Source organism: Acomys russatus, chromosome 21 (genome assembly GCF_903995435.1).
Source record: "Acomys russatus chromosome 21, mAcoRus1.1, whole genome shotgun sequence".
Lineage (NCBI taxonomy): Eukaryota > Metazoa > Chordata > Mammalia > Rodentia > Muridae > Acomys > Acomys russatus.
The window spans coordinates 16,320,343-16,341,304 of record NC_067157.1 but is presented as its reverse complement, the minus strand read 5'-3'; the positions used below and the strand labels follow the sequence as shown (position 1 = coordinate 16,341,304).

The 20,962-nt window shown below is 38.5% G+C and overlaps 1 protein-coding gene across 3 annotated transcripts in view; it reads right to left on the bottom strand.

Annotated features, from left to right (window-relative positions):
• The window catches only part of LOC127205046 (amine sulfotransferase-like), a 54,251-nt gene extending 34,997 nt beyond the window's left edge, over positions 1 to 19,254 (bottom strand). Inside the window, exons 1-5 of one of the 3 annotated variants that reach the window (XM_051164183.1) lie at positions 19,083 to 19,254; positions 17,249 to 17,457; positions 15,471 to 15,597; positions 14,339 to 14,433; positions 10,419 to 10,605 (exon numbers count right to left, since the gene is read on the bottom strand). In XM_051164183.1, the coding sequence (XP_051020140.1) occupies positions 10,419 to 10,605; positions 14,339 to 14,433; positions 15,471 to 15,597; positions 17,249 to 17,457; positions 19,083 to 19,224 (760 nt within the window). In that variant the 5' untranslated portion in view covers positions 19,225 to 19,254. The remainder of the gene's footprint in view (positions 1 to 10,418; positions 10,606 to 14,338; positions 14,434 to 15,470; positions 15,598 to 17,248; positions 17,458 to 19,082) is intronic. The other 2 variants (XM_051164185.1, XM_051164184.1) reach the window with 2 other exon arrangements.
• Between the last annotated feature and the right edge of the window lie 1,708 nt (positions 19,255 to 20,962).

Here is a 20,962-nt window from a genome sequence, read left to right as displayed (position 1 = left end):
AGAAAGTTTATGGATGACAATGAGTGGGGAGGTGAGGAAGACCAGAGGAGTTTGGGAGAAGCAGCCTATTTTCAATAAAAGAAAATAGACACATGTTAAAAATAAATACAATGCATAAATATGTAAGGGTAGCTCATTCATAGCAAAGGTGAAATGCAAGCTGACTTATGAGGAGGCCATCATCTGTATCACCTTTCATCTTTGGATTGGTACCACTGCCATGGTGATGTGCTCCCTTCTGTTGGCAGGCTGCATCAGTCACATAGAGGACCAACCAGATTGCTTCTGTTCTGATAGTGAGCATCCCAGTATTCTCATCCTCTGTTCATCACCAAAATGCCTGTAGGGCCTTCCAGGTCTACTCTTTCAGATTGCGAATAGGCACATGACAGCCCAGAGAAGAGTTAATGGTGGGACTCAACAAAGCTGAAAGACTGGCAAAAGCTATAGAACACTATACCAGAAGTTAAGGAATTTCACAGCTTAGGAAATGATGAATAAAATTATGACCATATTTTATAAGTGCATTCTGATATAGCTTAATAGAGGAGACACCTGCTGCTATCCTCCACTTTGATGATCACTCACATTAGCTCATAGTACACATGGCAGAGAGAGAGACAGAGAGACAGAGAGAGACAGAGACAGAGAAAGACAGAGGCAGAGACAGAGACAGAGAGAGACAGAGACATAGAGAATGCTAAACACTGCAAACTTGACCCAATAACTACCTCAAAAGGTTTTTGGACAAGTCTTTCTATCTGTCCTCTTTCTCTGCCTTTGAACTGAATAGGCTTCTGCCTCTGCCAGGATTAAAGACATGCATGCACCACCACACAGGCCTCCTAATTTCTTCAAGTGGCAGATAAGGGGTGAAATGAAGACTCCCAACAACATAAAATATTTGAACATTCTATATTAAAATATTTGAGAAAAACAACTTGTAAAACACAGTGACACTTGATGCTTACACTGACACTGATTAGTTTGTTGTGACATGATTAGCAACTGAATACAGCACAGCAAAGCTCTTTGTTGAGTAGTTAAACAAGTTTTGTAGGAAAAAATGAAAAGTTTCCTACTTAACCTGATCTTGTATATGAAGGAAAAGCTTTACAACCAAGGCAGCAGAACATCACCTACATTTAACTGCATTTGAGTTCATAGTCATAAATTAATCAAGGTTTTTTTAAAGATGCTATCATTTCTTTAATTTGCCCTGAGCTTACGTCTTTTACTTTGTGAATTAAAACTCTTGTTTCCGTTCCTATGACATCTGTCTCTAATTGTGGTGTTCCCTTTAGCTTCTTAAATTTCTTTTCTTCTTTCTCTTTCTTTTCTCTCTTTCTTGCTTTCTTTCTTTCTTTCTTTCTTTCTTTCTTGTTACTCGGTCATAGAGCTCCTTCACTCAATGACACTACCAAACAGTCTTTAAAATCTACAAATGTCCCCTTCAAACCTATTCATCTCTCTCCTCTTCCCTAGACCTCTCCAGCATCTCATTCCCTTCAATTTTGCTCTCGCCCCCACCAGCCTTCATCACAGGTGTGCATGGAACACAGCTATCTCTAGATTCAACATGCTGAAGCTAAAAAACAAACAAACAAACAAACAAACAAAACCCAACACTACCTGGAATTAAGACTAAGTATAACTGTTGGTTATAACATCAACTTGCCATAAATCAAAATATCTGAGTAGAGAGCCTTCTTGAATAAGTATCCTGTCTTGGCTGATTTGGAAAGACCCTCCTCAATTGTGTCAATGTTCTGTAGTAATTTAGATAAAAATTGGTATGGCCAAAGGAAGATAGTTCCTCCATGTGTGCATTTGGCCTTCCCTCTCATCACCCAGGTAATTTGCCCACTTGCTGCTGCTGCTGAATCTATCCCTGATATCAGAAGCAGGGTTTCCAAGATTTCAATGTAGAATAGGGAGCAACAATGCTCTGGGCCCTTCCAGCCTTCTACTACCACAGCAGTACAGCTTAGCCACCCAGCCTTGTGGACTGGACAACTCAGGGTTATAGCCACACACGCTTGCATGCTGAGACAGCAATTGTGGGACTACCCTCAGTGCTCATGTACCCATAGCAAGGACCTAACTCCTGGGTCCTCAGGTTTTCTAAGCTGAGATTCTGTTAATGTTACTATTTTAAAACTGACAATAAATTCACACACACACACATTTAATTCATGAAGAAAGGCTTTTGAGACATTTAAGTGACTTCTAGATATTTTCCCGTCACTATCTTCAAATTTAGTTCACAGTATCAATAAAATTATATATATGAGTAAAAGAAAATCTTAAGTTCATTATTCACAAATGTTGAAAATAGTAATAGAAATCCATTGTGTAATAATACAAAAATAATTAAACAACCAAATTCATCAACAAAATATTAGCCTTTTTAAGTAAATGAGTACATCTTCCCTCTTAATACCTCTTAAATTGTCAATTCTAGTTGCCTTCAATGCTTGACTAGTTTCCCAAATTAAAAAAAATTAATATTCCTTACATATTCTTGACTCAGCTGAAGTTAAAATTTTATTGTGTGAATGGGAAAGTGTTTAATGTTTCTTGATCCAAAACTTAATTGTAGATGATGAAGTTAAAAGGGGTACTGCAGAATAGTGTTTGCAGCATTTCCTACACCACAGAACATCATGATTCATGTCATCCGTGCATAGTGACCATGCTAAGTCAGAAATAAACTAATTTAATACTATGATTTGAAATAAATTTTTAGTCTCATTATGCTTAATTAATGCATAGTTTACTCATTTTGTACCTTTATATAGCTTGATATTTAATGATTGAAATATGGTAACATATCAATATTGCTATTACAATATGACTTCTGATCAATGGACTTTTATGCTTATTTTATGCAAATATAAGATGGAATTCTAGTCTTCATTTATATCCCAGATAAACTTCAAGGGAAAATTTTTCATATTCTTCTTGAATATCATGTCAAATCTTTCATTTTGCTCCACAGTCAAATGAAGCTTCCAGTCTCCGATGGTACCTAATGGGATAAGCACGGGGACAGCACAGTGTAAGTTAGTGGAGCTACCAAAGCAAAGGTCACTCTAATTAACTTCAGTATGTTCGGCCACTCATGCAAAATAACTTTGTGGTTTCTGCTGAGATTGGTACCTCACCCTCCTTTATGGAATAATGAACATTGAAAGAAATGTATACCGTTGAGATTTAACAAGAATAAATTATAACAAAAAATTAAAAAAAAGAAATGTATGCAATAACACATTTAAGACACTAACATGTCCCTGCCCATAGATCAGCCAACCAATCATAACCAATTTTTACAAAGAAAGAAAAGCCTTAGGAAAGATAAATACATGAGAATTTTTGAAATGTATTTTTGTCTGTGTCATGTATCATAATAATCAACTATATTAACCCATAAAATGTAACATATATCACATGGCTCTAATTATACATTGTCATGTTTGAGTTTTCCTGTCCCCTTGGTCTTTATATCTATTCTGTGACTGGACCACATTGTTTTTATTGTTATATCTCTATAATATGTTTTGCAACCTGGAATGGGATGGTTTGTTACGATTGCTTAGACTAAGCGGATTTTTCAGTATTAATTTTACAATGGCCTTTTGTATATCTGAAAATATTGTTGACATTTTGATTGGCATTGCATTGGATCTATAATTTGCTTTTGGCAAAATTGTCATTCTCTCTATATTCCAATCCATGAACATGGGAGATCTTTTTATTTCGAATGTCTTCCTTAAACTCTCCACAAGCTTAAACTTTTCTCTTTTTTTAATCGTTTTTATTTTATTAATTCATTCATTTTACATCTCAATAGTTATCCAACCTCTTGTATCCTCCCATTCCTCCCTCCCTCCCGATTTCTCCCTACTTTCCTCCCCTATGACTGAGGGGGGCCTCCTTCTCTGTATATACTCATAGGGTACCAAGTCGCTTCTTGGGAGCCTGCTATTCTTCCTCTGAGTGCCATCAGGTCTCCCCAACCAGGGTACGTGGTCAAATATGGGGCACCAGGGTTTGTGTGAAAGTCAGTCCCCTCCCCCCTCAGCTCAACTGTGGAGAATGTCCTGACCATATGCTAGATCTGGGTAGGGGTTCGATGTTTACTGCACATATATTTTTTTTTTGCTGGTGTCATAATTTGAGCAGGACCCCTGGGCCGAGATCTGCCCATCACACTGTTCTTCTTGTAGGTTTCTAGGACCCTCTGGATCCTTCTCTTTCCACATTCTCCCATACTTCTTTTGCCTAAAGTCCCAACAGGATGTCCTCCCCTCTTTTCCACATTCCTTATAAGTGAAGACTTTCATGCGACATGCCCCTTGGGCTAGTTTCCAGATAGGAGTTAGTATATTCCATTTGAGTCTTTCTGTTTCTGGGTCAACTCATTCATTATGATCATTTCTAGTCCAATCCATTTGTCCACAAATTTTGGAAATTCCTTGTTTTTAATAGCTGAGTAGTATTCCATAGTGTAAATGTACCACAATTTCTTAATCCATTCTTCTACTGAGGGTACTTAGGCTGTTTCCATATTCTGGCTATTATGAATAAGGCTGCTATGAACATGGTAGAACAAATGTCCCTGTTGTGTGCTGGAGCTTCTTCGGGGTATATTCCAAGGAGTGGAACCCAAGTGGATTAAAGACCTCAACATAAATCCAGAGACACTAAATCGGTTAGAGAAAAAAGTGAGGAAGATCCTGGAACACATTGGCACAGGAGACAACTTCCTGAACAGAACTCTAACAGCCCAGGCCTTAAGGTCAACAATTAATAAATGGGACCTCATGAGGCTGAGAAGCTTCTGTAAGGCAGGAGACACTGTCAAGAGAACAAAACGACAGCCTACAGACTGGGAAAAGATCTTCACCAACCCTTCATCTGACGAAGGTCTACTATCCAAAACATATAAAGAACTCAAGAAATTAAACACCACCAAACCAAATAACCCATTTGAGAAATGGGGCTCAGAACTAAACAGAGAATTCTCAACAGAGGAATATCAAATGGCTGAGAAACACTTAAGGAAATGTTCAACGTTGTTAGTCATCAGAGAAATGCAAATCAAAATGATATTGAGATTCCATCTTACACCCATCAGAATGGCTAAGATAAAAAACTCAAGTGATACCGCATACTGGGGAGGATGTGGAGAAGGAGGAACATTCCTTCCTTGCTGTTGGGAACGCAACCTAGTACAAGCACCTTGGAGATCTACCTGGTGCTATCTCAGAAAAATGAGAATAGGGCTTACTTAAGACTTGAACTTTTCATTGCAGAGGCTTTTCATTTTCTTGGTTAGGTTCATTCCAAGGTGTCTCACTACCTTTGAAGATCCTGTAAATGGGATTAGATCTCCTTTTCAGCATGTTTGCTATTGGTGTATAGAAAGGCCACTGATTTTTGTAAACTGGTTTTGTATACTGAAATTCAGGTCAAAGTGAAGTTCCTACAGGCTTCTTGTGGAAGTTTTGGGTTCTCTTATGTATACTATCATATTATGTCATAAAATATCAGGTTACTATGACTTCTTTTTTTCTGTCTATATCTCTTTAATTTCCTTCATGTCTTAGCTAGTGCTTCATACACTACATTAAAAATCATTGGATATAGTGGGTAGCCCTGTCCCATTCCTGTTTTTAATGAGATACCTTTGAGTTTTTAATTTAAGTAATTTAGTTTTTAAGTTTAAGTAATTTAGGATGTTGGCTGGAGGAGTGCCCTATGTAGCTTTTATTATGTTGATGTATATTCACTCAAGTTCTACATTCACTAGGACTTTTATCATGAAAGCATGTTTGATATCATCAAAGGCATTTTTTTGCAGCTATTGGTGTGATTATGTGATTGTAGTCACCAGGTCCATCTATGTGACTTGTTACATCTATGTGCTTACATATGTTGAATCAGTTCTGGATTTCAGGGAGAAAGCTCCTACATGGGCCTTGCAAGGTCATGATTTTACTTCATTTCTAACTTTTTGTGTTTTGAGACATGTTTTCTGTCTGTTGCTCTGACTGTCCTGGAACCTGCTTTGTTTTTGTTTTTTAATATTTTATTAATTTATTCATATTACACCTCAATTGTTATCCCATCCCTGTATCCTCCCATTCCTCCCTCCCTCCCAGTTTCCCCCTACTCCCCTCCTCTATGACTGTGACTGAGGGGGACCTCCTCCCTCTATATATGCTCATAAGGTATCAAGTCTTTTCTTGGTAGCCTGCTGTACTTCCTCTGAGTGCCACCAAGCCTTCCTATCAAGGGGAGGTCATCAAATATAGGGCACCAGAGTTCATGTGAAAGTCAGTCCACACTCTCCACTCAATTGTGGCGAATGTCATTTCCATTGGCTAGATCTGGGTAGGGTTTCAAAGTTTATTGCACATATTTTCCTTGGCTGGTGCCATAGTTTGAGCAGGACCTATGGGCCAGATCTGCCCGATGTAATGTTCTTCTCGTAGGTTTCTAGGACCCTCTGGATCCTTCTATTTCCCCCTTCTCCCATGTTTCTCTCACTTAGAGTCCTGATCTCAAGCTGTACTATAAAGCAACAGTAATTAAAACAGCATGGTACTGGCATAGCAATAGGCTGGTTGATCAATGCAATCTAATCAAAGACCCAGAAATAAATCCACACACCTATGGTCACTTGATTTTTGAAAAGTAGAAAAATCTATTCAATGGAAAAAGGATATCATCTTCAAGAAATGGTGTTGGACTAACGCAATTAGATCCATATTTGTCACCATGCACAAAACTCAAGTCCAAGTGGATCAAAGACCTCAACATAAATCCAGAGACATTAAATTGGTTAGAGGAAAAAGTGGGGAAGAGCCTGGAACACATTGGCATGGAGGGTAACTTCCTGAACAGAACAACAACACCCCAGGCCTTAAGGTCAACCATTAATAAATGGGACCTCATGAGGCTGAGAAGCTTCTATAAGGCGGGAGACACTGTCAACAGAACAAAGCAACAACCTATAGACTGAAAAAATATCTTCACCAACACTACATCTGACAAAGGTCTACTATCCAAAATATATATAAAGAACTCAAGAAATTAAACACTGATAAGCCAAATAACCCAATTAAGAAATGGGGCTCAGAACTAAAGAGAGACTTCACAACAGTGGAATATCGAATGTCTGAGAAACACCTAAAGAAATGTTCAGTGTCTTTAGTCATCAGAGAAATGCAAATCAAAACAACTCTGAGATTCCATCTTATACCCATCAGAATGGCTAAGATCAAAAACTCAAGGAACCTGCTTTGTATGGCAGGCTGAAGTTGAGCTGAGAGCGTCGCCTTCCTGTGCCTCTGGGGTGCTTATATTAAAGGCTTGTGACACCGTGCCAAGCAGGGTACTAGTGTTTAGCAAAGAAGCCACTACCCTCAGTGTACTGGAGGAGGATAAGCCATACCTGAAGTCTAAAAGATATCCTTTACCACAGATAAGTGTAGCTGTCACCTGTCACCACAGCATTTGCTCTTTATAGAAATACAAATTGTTACAGAAAAGCGTAACAGTAACCCTAACGCAGAGAACATGGCTCCTATGGAGCTCACTCCTAGTGACACACTTATAACATGACTCCTAGGCCTAAGACACAATAAATATTATGGAAGGGGGTAGCAAGAGTGATAATGTAGCCCTAGAAATGACAGAGATGCTGTACAGAGAAGAGATATTTATGATGTCTCAACATCATGGCTGCCTAAGCAAGACACGAACAGGGTAAATATCAATTGCCATAATGGCAAGGAAGGAAGAAATTTCAAGGCTCTAATCACCTGGACAAGAACTACAGGACCCTTCACCTGCTGCAGGACACCTGGCTCCATACTTTGCCTGGCCAGCATCGGAAAGCTGGCTCTGGTGGCCTGAGTGTAGGAGTGCTGGTACTATCTCTTGATAGCTTCAGCCCTCAGGAGCTCAGGCCCCATACCTCTCACAGGCAGGGCAACAGAAAAGTCTCTATTGGGGAGGATGCTGATGAGTCATCCCAGTCTGCCCTGCTAGCGTGGGAATGGGAGCTATGTTCCCTGTCGGCCAATACCTGTGGCAGTCTTGGGAGATGACCTCTAGAGCATGAGAACGGGAGAGCTGACCCCACCCCTGAGCAACAAGATATCAGGCTTGCATAGTCTGGGCAGCCTAGTAGAGCTGGCCCTGGTGGCAATGGTCCCATTGAGCTGGCCGTAGGGTGTGAGGGCAGGAGGCTGTCCCTGCTTCTAGCCTGCTGCAAAAACAGGATATCCAACAGGAGTCCCAGTAAGGATCTAGTATTGATAATATAGCTGATAACAGAGTCCTTTAACCAGACCAATGACTCATTGCAATGAGCATTTGTAAGTAAGTCATTTTGCACAAAAGTGTACGATGTGTGGCATCCGTGGCACACTATATCTTCCATAGAGAGATGATTTTCTTTTTAAGTATTAGTTAATTAATTTTTCTTTTTAGTTTATGTTTTCTTTGCTTCCACTTCTCCAAACTGATAGAAAAAGACAGAGGTCAGATATAATGAAATGGGTTAATGAATGGGATTGGGGTGGATGGTGGGAAATTTAAAAAGAATCAATAAAAAATAAAAAGACGGAACACCTGGCAACTAATGACGGCTTAGAGAAGAAGAATTCATGTCTCCTAGGAATAAGCTCTTGAATTGGTTAACAAATAGAAAGTAGGTAGTCCTGAAAATAATACAGCCTGTATCAGAAGGAATCAACAGGTTGTATATAAATATTTATGCATTTGTATATGTCATAATAAGAATCAAAAGAAGGCCATCGGTTGGAGAGGCCGTGAGGAGAGCACATGGCTGAAGGAGGCTGGATTGAAGGGAGCACAGGTAGGGTTAACTGTAACACAGGAAATGAAGGAAACTATGTAATATTTTAACTAAAATTTGTAATAAAAAGTCAAAGAGCAATGTAAGTGCCAGAAACGAAATTAAAGTGCAGAATGCCATCACTGGGGACTTTTAATGCTTACGTTGTTTCCACCCCATATTGATGAGTGATGTGTACGATATAGAATTCAACATTGTGAAATCTTCCGTTTTCAGGGTGAATGAGACCCAGGCTTTCAGATAACATTGTCAAGGTCAGAGAGGGCACCATAGCTGCCACTACTGTGAAACCTTAGGATAAAGTTTTGAAATCACCGTAACTAGCCCTTTAAAATGGAAACAATACCGTGATGTTTTCTGCTATCACATGTGATTGCACAAACAACATTCCTTACATTTGTAATGGACAGAAAACTCATATTGGTATTAGAATTGATGAGCAGTGGTCTGGAGAGGGAATAAGAAGTAAAGGGAAGTTAAGGGGCAGAAGAGAAAAAAACGCACATTCTTGTACATGACCAAAATCTAGAGAAATTTCAATAAAATGCTTAAAAATGTGTCCATAAAGGTAAGTAATGAATTACTTAAAGTAATCAAAATACATGTCTACTTATGCTATAATATGCTGCATGAAATCATTTACTGAATTAAAATTCTGTGTTGGAGAATAAAAACTTAGGGAGAGTCACTCTTTCTTAACAACTTCTGACACATAATAAGGACATAGTGACTGGATATGGTTGATCTTACTTGCATTCTCATGACTTGGGAGAGAGAGGCAGGACTAAGTGGGAGGGCATCCTCAGTTACACAAAGCAAGTTCAAACCCAGCCTGAGTCTCTTGAATAAGGCCATGTCTTTAAAATGGAAAAATAAAATAAAATATTGATATATAATTTTGTTTCAGGTGATAGGGTCAGACACCTCTAATTATTGTGTGGAGTTATGTAATGTTATATAATTATGAAGAAAAATAACACATAAGGAAAGAGCAGCTTAGCCTCCTGAACTTGAAATATACACTTTATACATTATGGGATTTTAAAAAACGATATCCTAGAGAAAAACAATTAAACTATGAAAATTGCCTCAAGTCTAGAGGCAGGAGGAAATCAAGTCCTAGGCCAGTCTGAGCTTCATAGTGTCTGTGATGTCCGCTTGGACCAAAAAGAATGACTTTCTTTCAAAATAAAATAAAGTAGCAAAATTTACAATTGCCTCTTCTAAAATATCCATTGCCTAGGTTGATATACCATAAAATAGTTGAGTCATGTGAGCTATACAGAAGGAAATCCATACTTATTAAATAACTAAACCTATAAATATTTCTAAATGTTTTCTAAAATACTATTAAAATTATGGTGAAATGCTTAGTTATCTGTGCATTATTTTTGTTTTTTTGTTTGTTTTCTGGTATCCCAGTGTCTTTATGTCCTGGGAAAACAAATTGGAATCCCAGTGCTACTTTTGGTAATCTGTCTAGAGACTCTCAGTAATCTGATTTAAAAAGACCGTTGAGTCTAACCTTTGCGCATGAAAGTGCCTTCCTTCTTGTTCACCCCAAGTTTATACTTTGTAATCTGTTCGTAATTTGCTCGTGGGTCAGATTTCATGGTCTGAAATGTAGCTTGTCTCACAACAGTAATCACATCTTCCTCACTCAGATCTTTCTCCAGAAAACTGCAGATTTTAAGCACTGAGCTTCTGAGGTCCTGAAATAGTCATGGGTTGAGAAATTACTGACATTGTAATAGAAGTTTGCATTACTGCCAAACATGAGACATGATTATATATATAACTGAAGAACTCCTTTCTGGATGGCAAAGATGGATCAACATAAGCAAATTAGTGAATGGGGAATACAGCAGGTTCAGGAAAGAAAGTAATATGGTTACTGCCATTGATAACTGGAAATTTTTTCAGTAATACGTCAACCGTATTAGAAAAAATTTCCTTCAAACACAGAATGCTACCTATAAAATACCTACACATGAAATCATAATCAATAGATAGATATATAAACCTTTCCAAGTGATGTTGGGATTAACTCAGGCTTCTCTGGCTCTGCCGCTACAGTGTTGGGGATAAGAAAGAACAGAAAAGTTAGTCAACAGCAAGATAAGCAGAAGGTAAAGGGAAGCATGCTAAGTCGGTCACTACTAAGCAGGTCACGTGGTTTTCATTGTAGAAAGTGTTCACAATGTAACAATGACATATAGAACAAAGTCTAAACCATACAAATGCTCCATGAATGTGTAGGTATTGATATAAAAACTTCTTCAACAGTGCATCATAACAGCAATAAACTTAGCATTAAAGTTAACAATGGCAGTCAGAAATTGTACGAATATTATTGAAAGAACACAAACAAACAGAAAAAGCCAAACAAATAATCTACATTCACTACAGTTCTTCTTAAAATATAATTAAAATTATTAGAACAAAATATTGCAAAATTTATTGGAAAAGACATATTAAATATGTAAATAACCTTCAAGGAGAGGTTAAATTTTATGTATTCATACTTTCATATATCAAAAGTTAATAAAAAATCATTGGACTCAGTATGATATAGTAATTAGATAAACAGAGCATGTGAATGAATTTCCTTATCTGGAGCTTAATGTATCATTTTAATGTACTATTAAAATTTGCATAAATGGCTCAGCATTATATTACAGTGACTTGTAACCAAGTATTGGATACAAATTCCTATAGTAAAATTGTGACTATGAAGTTATGACTTCCATTTTTGCGGAGTAAACATCAACAAACATAAAAATTCAGAGAGAGTCTTAGAAAATATTGGTTGACAATACCAATAGTTCACTTTTGACTTTAGAAAGGCAATCAAAATTAAAAGTCAACCTAGAATAATCAGAGTTATTATATAGATTATATAGAATAATCACAGATTAAAAAGCTATGAGGGCCATCTACAGAATTTTTGTATCTGTACTTGTGTCATTTCTTTGTGATAAAACATTGACCAAAAACAATTTGGGGAAAATGTTTTTGTTTTGTTTTTTGTTTTTGTTTTGGTTTGGTTTTGTTTGTTTGTTTTTTTGTTTTCTGTGCCACAGAGGATACTCCATCATCATGTGAACTGAGGAACTGAAGGCAGGAAATGAGGAGACGAATAGAAGAATTCTGCTTACTAACTTGCTCCTCATGGCTTGTTCACCCTGCTTTCTTAGACAAACCAGGACCACCTGCCCACACTACTGGGTTGGGCCCTCCATCATCAATCATTAAATAAGAAATTGACTCAGACTTTTCTATAGCCAATCTGATTAAGGCATTTTCTCAATTGAAGTTCCTCCACCAATATAACTCTAGTGTGTATCAAGCTGACAAAACAAAACAAAATATCACAAATCTTCCCAGAACAGGGGGAATCATACTACATAGCTACAGGGATAGAAACATCGTGGTGCTGGCATGAAAACAGACATAGTAATCAGTGGAATAGAGTTGAACACCTACAGATGAGCACTCAGTCTCATATTCATCTGATTTATGGCAAAGAGACCAACAACACAAGGAATTAAGGCCAACAGGGAACTCATGAATAAGCTCTGTACAGCAAAGGAAACTATCCTTTGAATGAAGAGGTAGTCTAATGCATAGGAAGTAGTTATCCCCTATACACTTGACATAGTGTTAGTATCTCGATACAGAATGAATTTAAATAAAAATCAAAACAAACTTAAACTCAACATCAATAAGAAAAACAAACAATCTACTTGAAAAATAGGACAAGGAATGAAATAGAGAATCCAAAGAAGACAAAACAAAATATGTTGGTGTAACTCTAACTTAGCAAGTGAAAGGCCTGTATGACAAGAACTTCAATCTCTAAAGAAAGAGGCTGAAGGTGAAGAAGATGGAAAGATCTCCTGTGCTCATGGATCCATAGGATTAGCATACTAAAAATAGCCATCTTCATTTAAAGATGGTTTTATTATTTTAAAGATTCTTTGAAAACAAGACAGATTAGCTTCCAGCAACACCTAGCCTACCTTAAAGGAGATGGTGAGAAAAGATGTCAAAAAATGGAAATACGTGGATTTTTTTTTTTGGGAATACACTAATTTCCAGTTACAGTGAACAGGAAATGCTTCCCAAATGTGAAGAACTAATAAGTTTTAGAGAGCTTGATCCATAATAGAATCACAAGAACATGTAGCTGAGCAGTGTTGGAGTGAAGGAAGGGCTTTCTAAGCTTGCTACTGCCTTAATTTCTTTGGAAGTGATCATGTGAAAGACATTTATGTCACTGACAAAATAACCATGTCATAGTCATTAACCCACTTTCACAAATAACTATGTTGTGTGGACATCATGAATGGACATGGAAAGCAAGGCAATATGGCCAAGAAGAAATGAAAGCATAGTGATAGAAATAGAATAACTAATGTTACAAATACTGAAATTACCTGAACATTTTCAACATAAATTAGTTTATTATCTTCAAAGAAATAAAACACCAAAACAAAAAAAAAAAAAAGTCCAAAAATCTAGATTCTGGCTGAGAATGTAGGTCAGGAGAATACTTGTATGGCATGTATGAGACACTGGCTTTAGTCAGTGGCATATAAAAAGGCAAATAAACAAACAAAATTAGATGGCCATGATGACATATCAGATTACACTGAGTGGATTAAGAGCATTCACCGTGGAAAACAGTGTAGGTCTTACACAAAAAAAATAGGGCCACCATATAATCCAATAACCTCATTCCTCATTATATAGCCAATGAAAGTAATGACACCATTCTAGACTCTTATTGAAATCCAATGTTGATGCACACTTCCCTCCAGTAAAGTCATGCGACGTCCTTAGAGGCTCATTACTATAGAAACAAATGAAAGTGCAATACAAACATAAAAGAGAGTATTATTTAGACACAGTGAGAGGTAAACACCATTTGTTGGAAATGGATGAACTTTACAACACAGATTAAGAGAGATTTGACAATACACAGGAATGGTAATCACATCTGGCTCCCATGAATGGGGAATGGGGGATTGAATGCCTCTCATTCTGAAAGTTAAAGTATGAATACTAAAAATTGGGAAGAGTCCTGAGCCAAGAAAGGCTGAGAGCGTAAGACAGTGGATAAGACCAAAGCATGCTTTGTTCATAGGTGGTAACACCACAGGAATCCACTCATAAAAATAGTTGAAGGTTGATAAACTCTTCAAAAGGTAAGTATCCTCTAGCTACTAGATACCTGAAATAGTCTTTATTGACACAGGTGTGTACACAAAAAGGAATTGCAAGAGACATCTCCAGGGAGAAAGATCCCCAAGGCATTCAAGTCAATAACGGAGGGGTTGGATGCCAGAAACCCTGTTCCACAATATTCCAATGGGCAGTGAGGAATGAGGGGACCTGGGAGTGTTTAGCATAAATTCAGAGATGGGAACACTCATGTCTTACCTTCTTCATTTCTTCATAGCTCAGGAACATTATGTTGAAGTCATGTCTGTGTTCATACCAGCCTCTAATGTGATCAAACCAACGGCTTCCATGAACTGAAAGGAAAGTTACGGAGTAACAAGTCAAGGCATCATACTACTGAGATCAGACTGGATCCTTTCTTTTCTGGCTCACACTATGCAGAAACAAAAATGAAGCTCCTACTCATGGATCGTCATATGATTACCTCAAAAGAGCTGTGTTTGTGTGACAACTACACAAGGCTCAGACCACCTTACCTACTTAGAAACACAGAATGCAGACACTGAGAAAGTCAAGGGTCAGGACCCAGAGACACCACTCAGTGGTTAAGGAACTGGCTGCTCTTGCACAGGACCTGAGTGTTGTTCTCTGCACTCACATGGTGGCTCCCAAACCAGCTATAACTCCAATTCCAGGGAATCTGATGCCCTCTTCTAACCGCTGAATTCCCTGCACACATGGTGCACACACATACATGACGGTGAAATCCTCATAAAATAAATCAATCTCAAATCCTTTCAATAAAGAAGTCCAAGGGTCTGGTTTCAAGATACCTTTAAGGGAACTTATTTCTCCTCTACCTGAAGGCATATGTCTCCACTTCTCCTATTCTATAAGATCTCTGGGCAGCAGTATGTCCTTGCCACAGTGAGACAAAACTTGAATATAACAATAGAAATGTGTGAAATCCTGATTCTACACTCCATATGGCTTTTTCATTCATCAATTCTCCTCAATAATGGCATGAAAAATTCATCACTTTCCTTACAAATGTGTGCCATGCAGAGCTCAACTTCACTCTCAACTTTAGCTTTATGACACTTCCTATGCCATTATCTAGGAAAAAATAGATAAAGTATTTTTAAATATCTTATGGTCTTGCCAAAATACCTTAATAACACAGTGTTGCAAATTTGACAACCTTCAAATGGTCCCAACACTGGCAGAAAATCTGCTGGTTTTGTTTTTCAGGTTACATTGTTTCAAAAATCATAGCTTTTTATAATCTTCCCACTGTCCCCTTCATCTCTTGGTTATGTCTTCCCTAAATTTAGATGGTTTAATTATCATGTGTACTTTGTAAACAAGTGAGAGGGATAAACGTTGTTACCTTTTCCATCCAGAAAGATGTCCAGATAATGTTCTATGGTATATGTAGCTTCTATGATACTTATCAACTTTGAAAAATGAAAAAAGGAGATCAAAACATCTTTGGGATTTCTATAAAGATAAACAATCTGTAGGAAAAACCAGCAAGTTTCATGAGAAATGCATAGTTATCCTGAAAAGCCCTGAACTGTTATACATTAGTTCATTATACATATTTCTCACAGGTAATATTTATGAAAATGTAGTTAGTTATCAACTTATTTTTATGCTATAAACAGTGAATGAAAAATTCCATTTACAAAAAAAAAAAAAAGAAAAATTCCATTTACATGGAGTTTCACACACGCACAACAGCACAGGTCAACTTTCTAGAAATTATATTATTTGTAATGTTGAGTGGGTAGTGACGGAGAGGGGATCTGGAAGGACTTGGGGTAAGGAAATCATACTGTTAAAATATATTTAATTAAAATTGTTTCAATGATGAAGATATAATAAAAATAGGAAAAACATATTTTTGCTGTAAAAGGCCCGTGTTTCATGGTACTAAAGTTGAGAGCGTTATTAATAAAATTAAACCACAAGGTTAGAAACCATAGAAAAGGCCACAAGTATAAGTACGTTAGGATACAGAAGTGAGAGGATTCACATCAGTAGGAAAATTATTCTAAAGTTATAATAATGAAAAACAAGACTAATGGTATAGATCTTTCACAGAATCATGGCTGATCAGGGTTAGTAATAACAAACATGTCTAGTCTCGTTTGTTGGGGGTTGGTCTTTATTTTTATGCTTTTTTTTTCCTTGTTTTGTTTTGCTTTGTTTTCAAGACAGCGTTTCTCCATGTAGCCTTGGCTGTCCTGGACTCATTCTGTAGACCAGGCTGGCCTCCAACTCACAGAGGTCTGCCTGCCTCTGCCTCCCAAGCATTGGGATTAAAGGTGCTATGCATTTTAAATGCTAATTCCAGAACCACAAGATCAGGTCCCTGCTCAGATAAGGACATTCTTGGCTATCCTGTCCTTGTTGTGTAAACCTTGCTCCACCTAATTTAAAGTGGACTGGTTCATAAAATATGCTGAAGCATGGGATTTGGCAGAGGAGAAGGGGTCGAGTTTTGTTGTTATGAGGCTGGAGGTCCCCAAAGAGGGTGCAGAGGAGGTAAAGGAGAAGAGAATGGAAGGATTCCAGAGAAGACACTCATGTGAGAACCTGGACCATTGGATGGGAAGACACTAACCTGATAGTGTGATAGCAGATTGATTATTATGTTCCCTTCTATGCTTAATTCTGAATGAATCATAGTCTCAGTGTGTGGTTATTTGTGGAAATTATTGATTAATGAATAAATAAGTTTTTACTAAATATAAGGCTGAATATTAATTACCAGTAGCCACCAACATCGTTATTGAGTTCAGATATGCAAATGAAGACCATTGTGAGACACAATCCAATAACTGCCACATTGACAAACACTTAAGTCTGCCATGTCAAGTTACTGGAGGGAAAATAAGTATTCATACTTTTTCTGGTTTCAGAATAACTGATTATCCCCACTTTTCAGAAATGTAGTGCCACCTCTATAAGTAGAATACTCTCACACTTGGGGTTCTGTAGTACAATTCATAGATGTAGACTCTCAGAAAGCTGGTGGAAGAATGCCAGGAGACAAACTAAGAATGTTTGCATGTACCATCATAGCACAAACACTGAAGTAATAGGATTAATCACAAAGCAAAGCATTTTGTCTGTATAGAAAGCCAAAGCTCTATGACGTACTTTAGCTTTTTTGCTCTTCAGACCTTTTGGTACTAAGTAATATGGAAGGTGAGAAGAGAAGATGCGAGGTGATGGCATTTTGACATAGTCTAATTTAAAATAATTGTACTCAAAGAATGGTGCTCTTTGAACTGTTCGGGTGTTTTCAGTGCTGTTCCGGTGACCCTCAAAGTAAATGGAACTGAGGATCTGCTGAGCCCAGGTGGTACCTGTAAAAAATATGTAACAATCCTGATGTAGGTTTGAACAAGTAGTATCTATGGTAATACATTCTATCTTAAAGCAGTTGGTGCTTTTAAAAAAATGTTCCCTGTATGCTAATGAGCAAGTGTAGTTTTTATTTGATTTTAACTGTACTTGAGTGTATGAATAGAAATGAAATTCTCTGAGTTCCTTTTTTGATTTTAGAGTTCCTTTATTCTGATTTCTTTGTAATGATCATTTAAATTATTCGTATAGATTCTCTGTACTCTAAGTTCCATGGGAAATTTTTTAAATTCTTAATGACAGACACTATTTTTAGATGTTAATGGGCACAGCTATATGATAACCCACATGTAGACATTGTGCTAAAAATCACATCAGAGTTAGTAGCATTACATTTTTACCACTTTTTTTCTTTATTTGTTTGGAGTATTATTGCTCAGGTTTCTTGACCTGGTGTGCTTGTGTGTGTGTGAGTGTGTGTGTGTGTGTGTGTGTGTGTGTGTGTGTGTGTGTGTTTACGTGTGTGTGTTGTCTGTGCCTGTGTGTGTATGTTATGCAGAGTGTGTGAGAGAATTTATACATGCCCATATGTTAGTGCACGCATGTGTGTGAGTACAATGGCTTTCAGACTTGTTTGGGATACAGTGTTTTGGTTGTTTTTGAGTATGCATTCCAAATGGCTAGTGAATTCTGGGAATCATGTCTCTGCCTAGGCTCTCACCACAGGAAGCACACAATTAGAGAAACACATAACCACATCTGGCCTATAGCTGTTTAAGTGACTCCCACTCAGGACTTTATGCTTGCAGGGCCAAGACATTCATTCACTATGCTCACTGGGCCATCCTCTGAGCTTTCAAAAGACTTCTATGGCAAACAGTGTACAACTCCACATCTGTAGGATTCAGGGACATCCAAAAATGATCCAATTTTTTTTAATTATGCAAAATTTTAAGATTTTATTTATATTTAAAAATCTTACAAATTACAATGTACAGATTAATAGTTCTAGAATTAATAAATTTAAGGATTCACCTTCAACTACATTAAAAACAAGAACAAAGACATCCAAGTGTGGCCCCTGCTTACTCAGAAGTGACCATCATATTAGATTTTTCCTCTCTGCAGCATGACACCACCTCTCCACCATTAGTCTGTACCTATGGACTTCAAACCACAGGAAAATGTCTGTGTGTGTGTGTGTGTGTGTGTGTGTGTGTGTGTGTGTGTGTGTGTAGTGGACCTTAGTTGCTGTGGAAATCTTTTAAAGTAAATGATATATGGTAGAAAATTCATCCAAAATTATGATGCATATGGATTAGGAAGAAACTATTTCAGACTGCCATTCTTGTCTACCACATTGACAGGTCAGTGCTGACCTCCTGTCTGCTCCTGGCTCTATAGTGCACATCTCATTCCCATACCATTTCTCCTTACCATCAGCGTGCACAGTACATGCACAGATGGTGGCCTTCTCTCCTACAGATTGTGGTTTTGGTTAAATTTTGTCTGGTCATTGATTGTTATGCAAAAGTAGGTTTGCTGCTCTTGGTGAGTGGAGAGGATCAAGTTGTACACACATAACACTAAAGCAAAGGAGACATTAGGGACCACTCCTGGTACTTACCAGATTTTGGATACGTGACAATGAAGACATCGTCATCTCTAATCTCAAAATCTTCCATCTTTTCTAACTTTTCAATGTCCACAAAGGACTTCAAAAAATTATATCCTTTAAAGTTAAGCAAACTTCCATTCGTATTATCCATAATTATTCACCTGGAAGTAAACGCATAGAAATTACTCTGTGTATCAATTATCATACAATAGTGAATAAGAATAACGGAGAGGTCAATATGTGCCAAGAACCACGTAACTATCATCAGGGATAAATATCTACTCTATAAAAAACAAAATACGTAGGTTGTATACGCTAAATTTCACAAAACATTATGATGCCATATTTTTGAAATTACCTTGTTAAATATGAAGAAATAGAGAGTAAAATGTTAAGTATATTTTCCTGTAATTGCATGTGGGATGGATTTCCACAGTTCTGAACACATAGATGAGAAAATAGGGCTACAAGATGTCAACCAAATTTTTCAATTTTGTCTATCTAGCCACCCCAGTTTTCATACCAAAAATTTGGGCACAGAGTCCACGCATATAATATGAAAAATATTGTATTTGTATTACCTCATACATTCATTTTTTTCAAAAATAAGAAACCCTTAAGGTGTGCACTTTGTACATGGTACAGAGTTTGCATAACCTGTTCTCACTGAATAAAACTTCTGACACTCAACTACTGAGTGGCTACTTGAAATTAGTAGCAGCAGCATATTTGCTTCTGAAATGATATTTGCTTAGAGTTACAAGGTCTCCTATGAAATTTGTCAAAATTTAAATTTCCAACCAAAGACTCTAACATCAGAATGGATTTTACATCTCAGTAATAAATGAACTAAAAATGTAAAGCAGGAGGATCCAAGATGGCGGCGAGCAGTGTGGAGCGTGTCTGTAGGCTCCAGTGAACAATTCAGGGAATTGCACAGATTTCTGAGCCAGGAACACCGAGGTCCCCACACCATGGCAGTGGGAATGCTCCATGGTTCGGAAGGACCAAGGAGTGGAGGACCTGCATGCCCCTGCACACGAGAGGGGCATGGATCTTCTCGGATCGGAGCGGCAGTGGCAGAGGCGGCAGCAGCAGCGGCACCAACAGCACCAGCGGCGGTGGCTGACCTTTGCAGCTCATAGCCTTCCGGTGGAGGCGATTGGTGTGGTGGCCAGTGGGAGTTGCTGCGGGAGAGGGGACTCTGGGCAGGATTTGGGTCGCGTGGTGCCTTGGGACCCAGACTGGACTCGGCGGACAGTTCGGCCCCAGAGTCCCGGGTTCTGGCCCAGCCCAGCAAGCAATTATGCCTGAGGCACTAACTCAGTGCGGCCACAGCTCCTCTGCTATGGCACAGGCTGGGCGGAGCTCTCAGTTCCACCCTAGGCACCACCTCAGCTCAGCCGCAGTTTCCCTGCAGTGACACAGTCTGGGCGGAGTGCTTGGTTCCACCAGCAGCACTGGCTCAGCGCAGCTGCAGTTCTCTTGCTGTGGCACAGGCTGGGCAGAGCACTCGGTTCCACCTTAGGCACCACTTCAGCTCAGTGGCAGCTCCCCTGTGGTGACACAGTCTGGGCGGAGCGCTCTGTTCCACCACCGGTGCTGAATGAGCGCAGCTGCAGTTCTCCTGCTGTGACCCAGGCTGGGCGGAGCGCTCAGTTCCACCACCAGTGCTGACTGAGCACAACCGCAGTTCTCCTGCTGTGACGCAGGCGGGGCGGAGTGCTCAGTTCCACCAGCTCTAAGACTCTGGTTGAACACAGAGTGCTGTTTGAATCCAGAATTCCTGGCTGAGATTGGTGGACAGTTCGAGCCCTGAGTCAGTAACTGACCACAGCACGCACTTTGGGCCAAAAGACCCTAGCTGACCTTGGTGTGTAGTCCCAGCC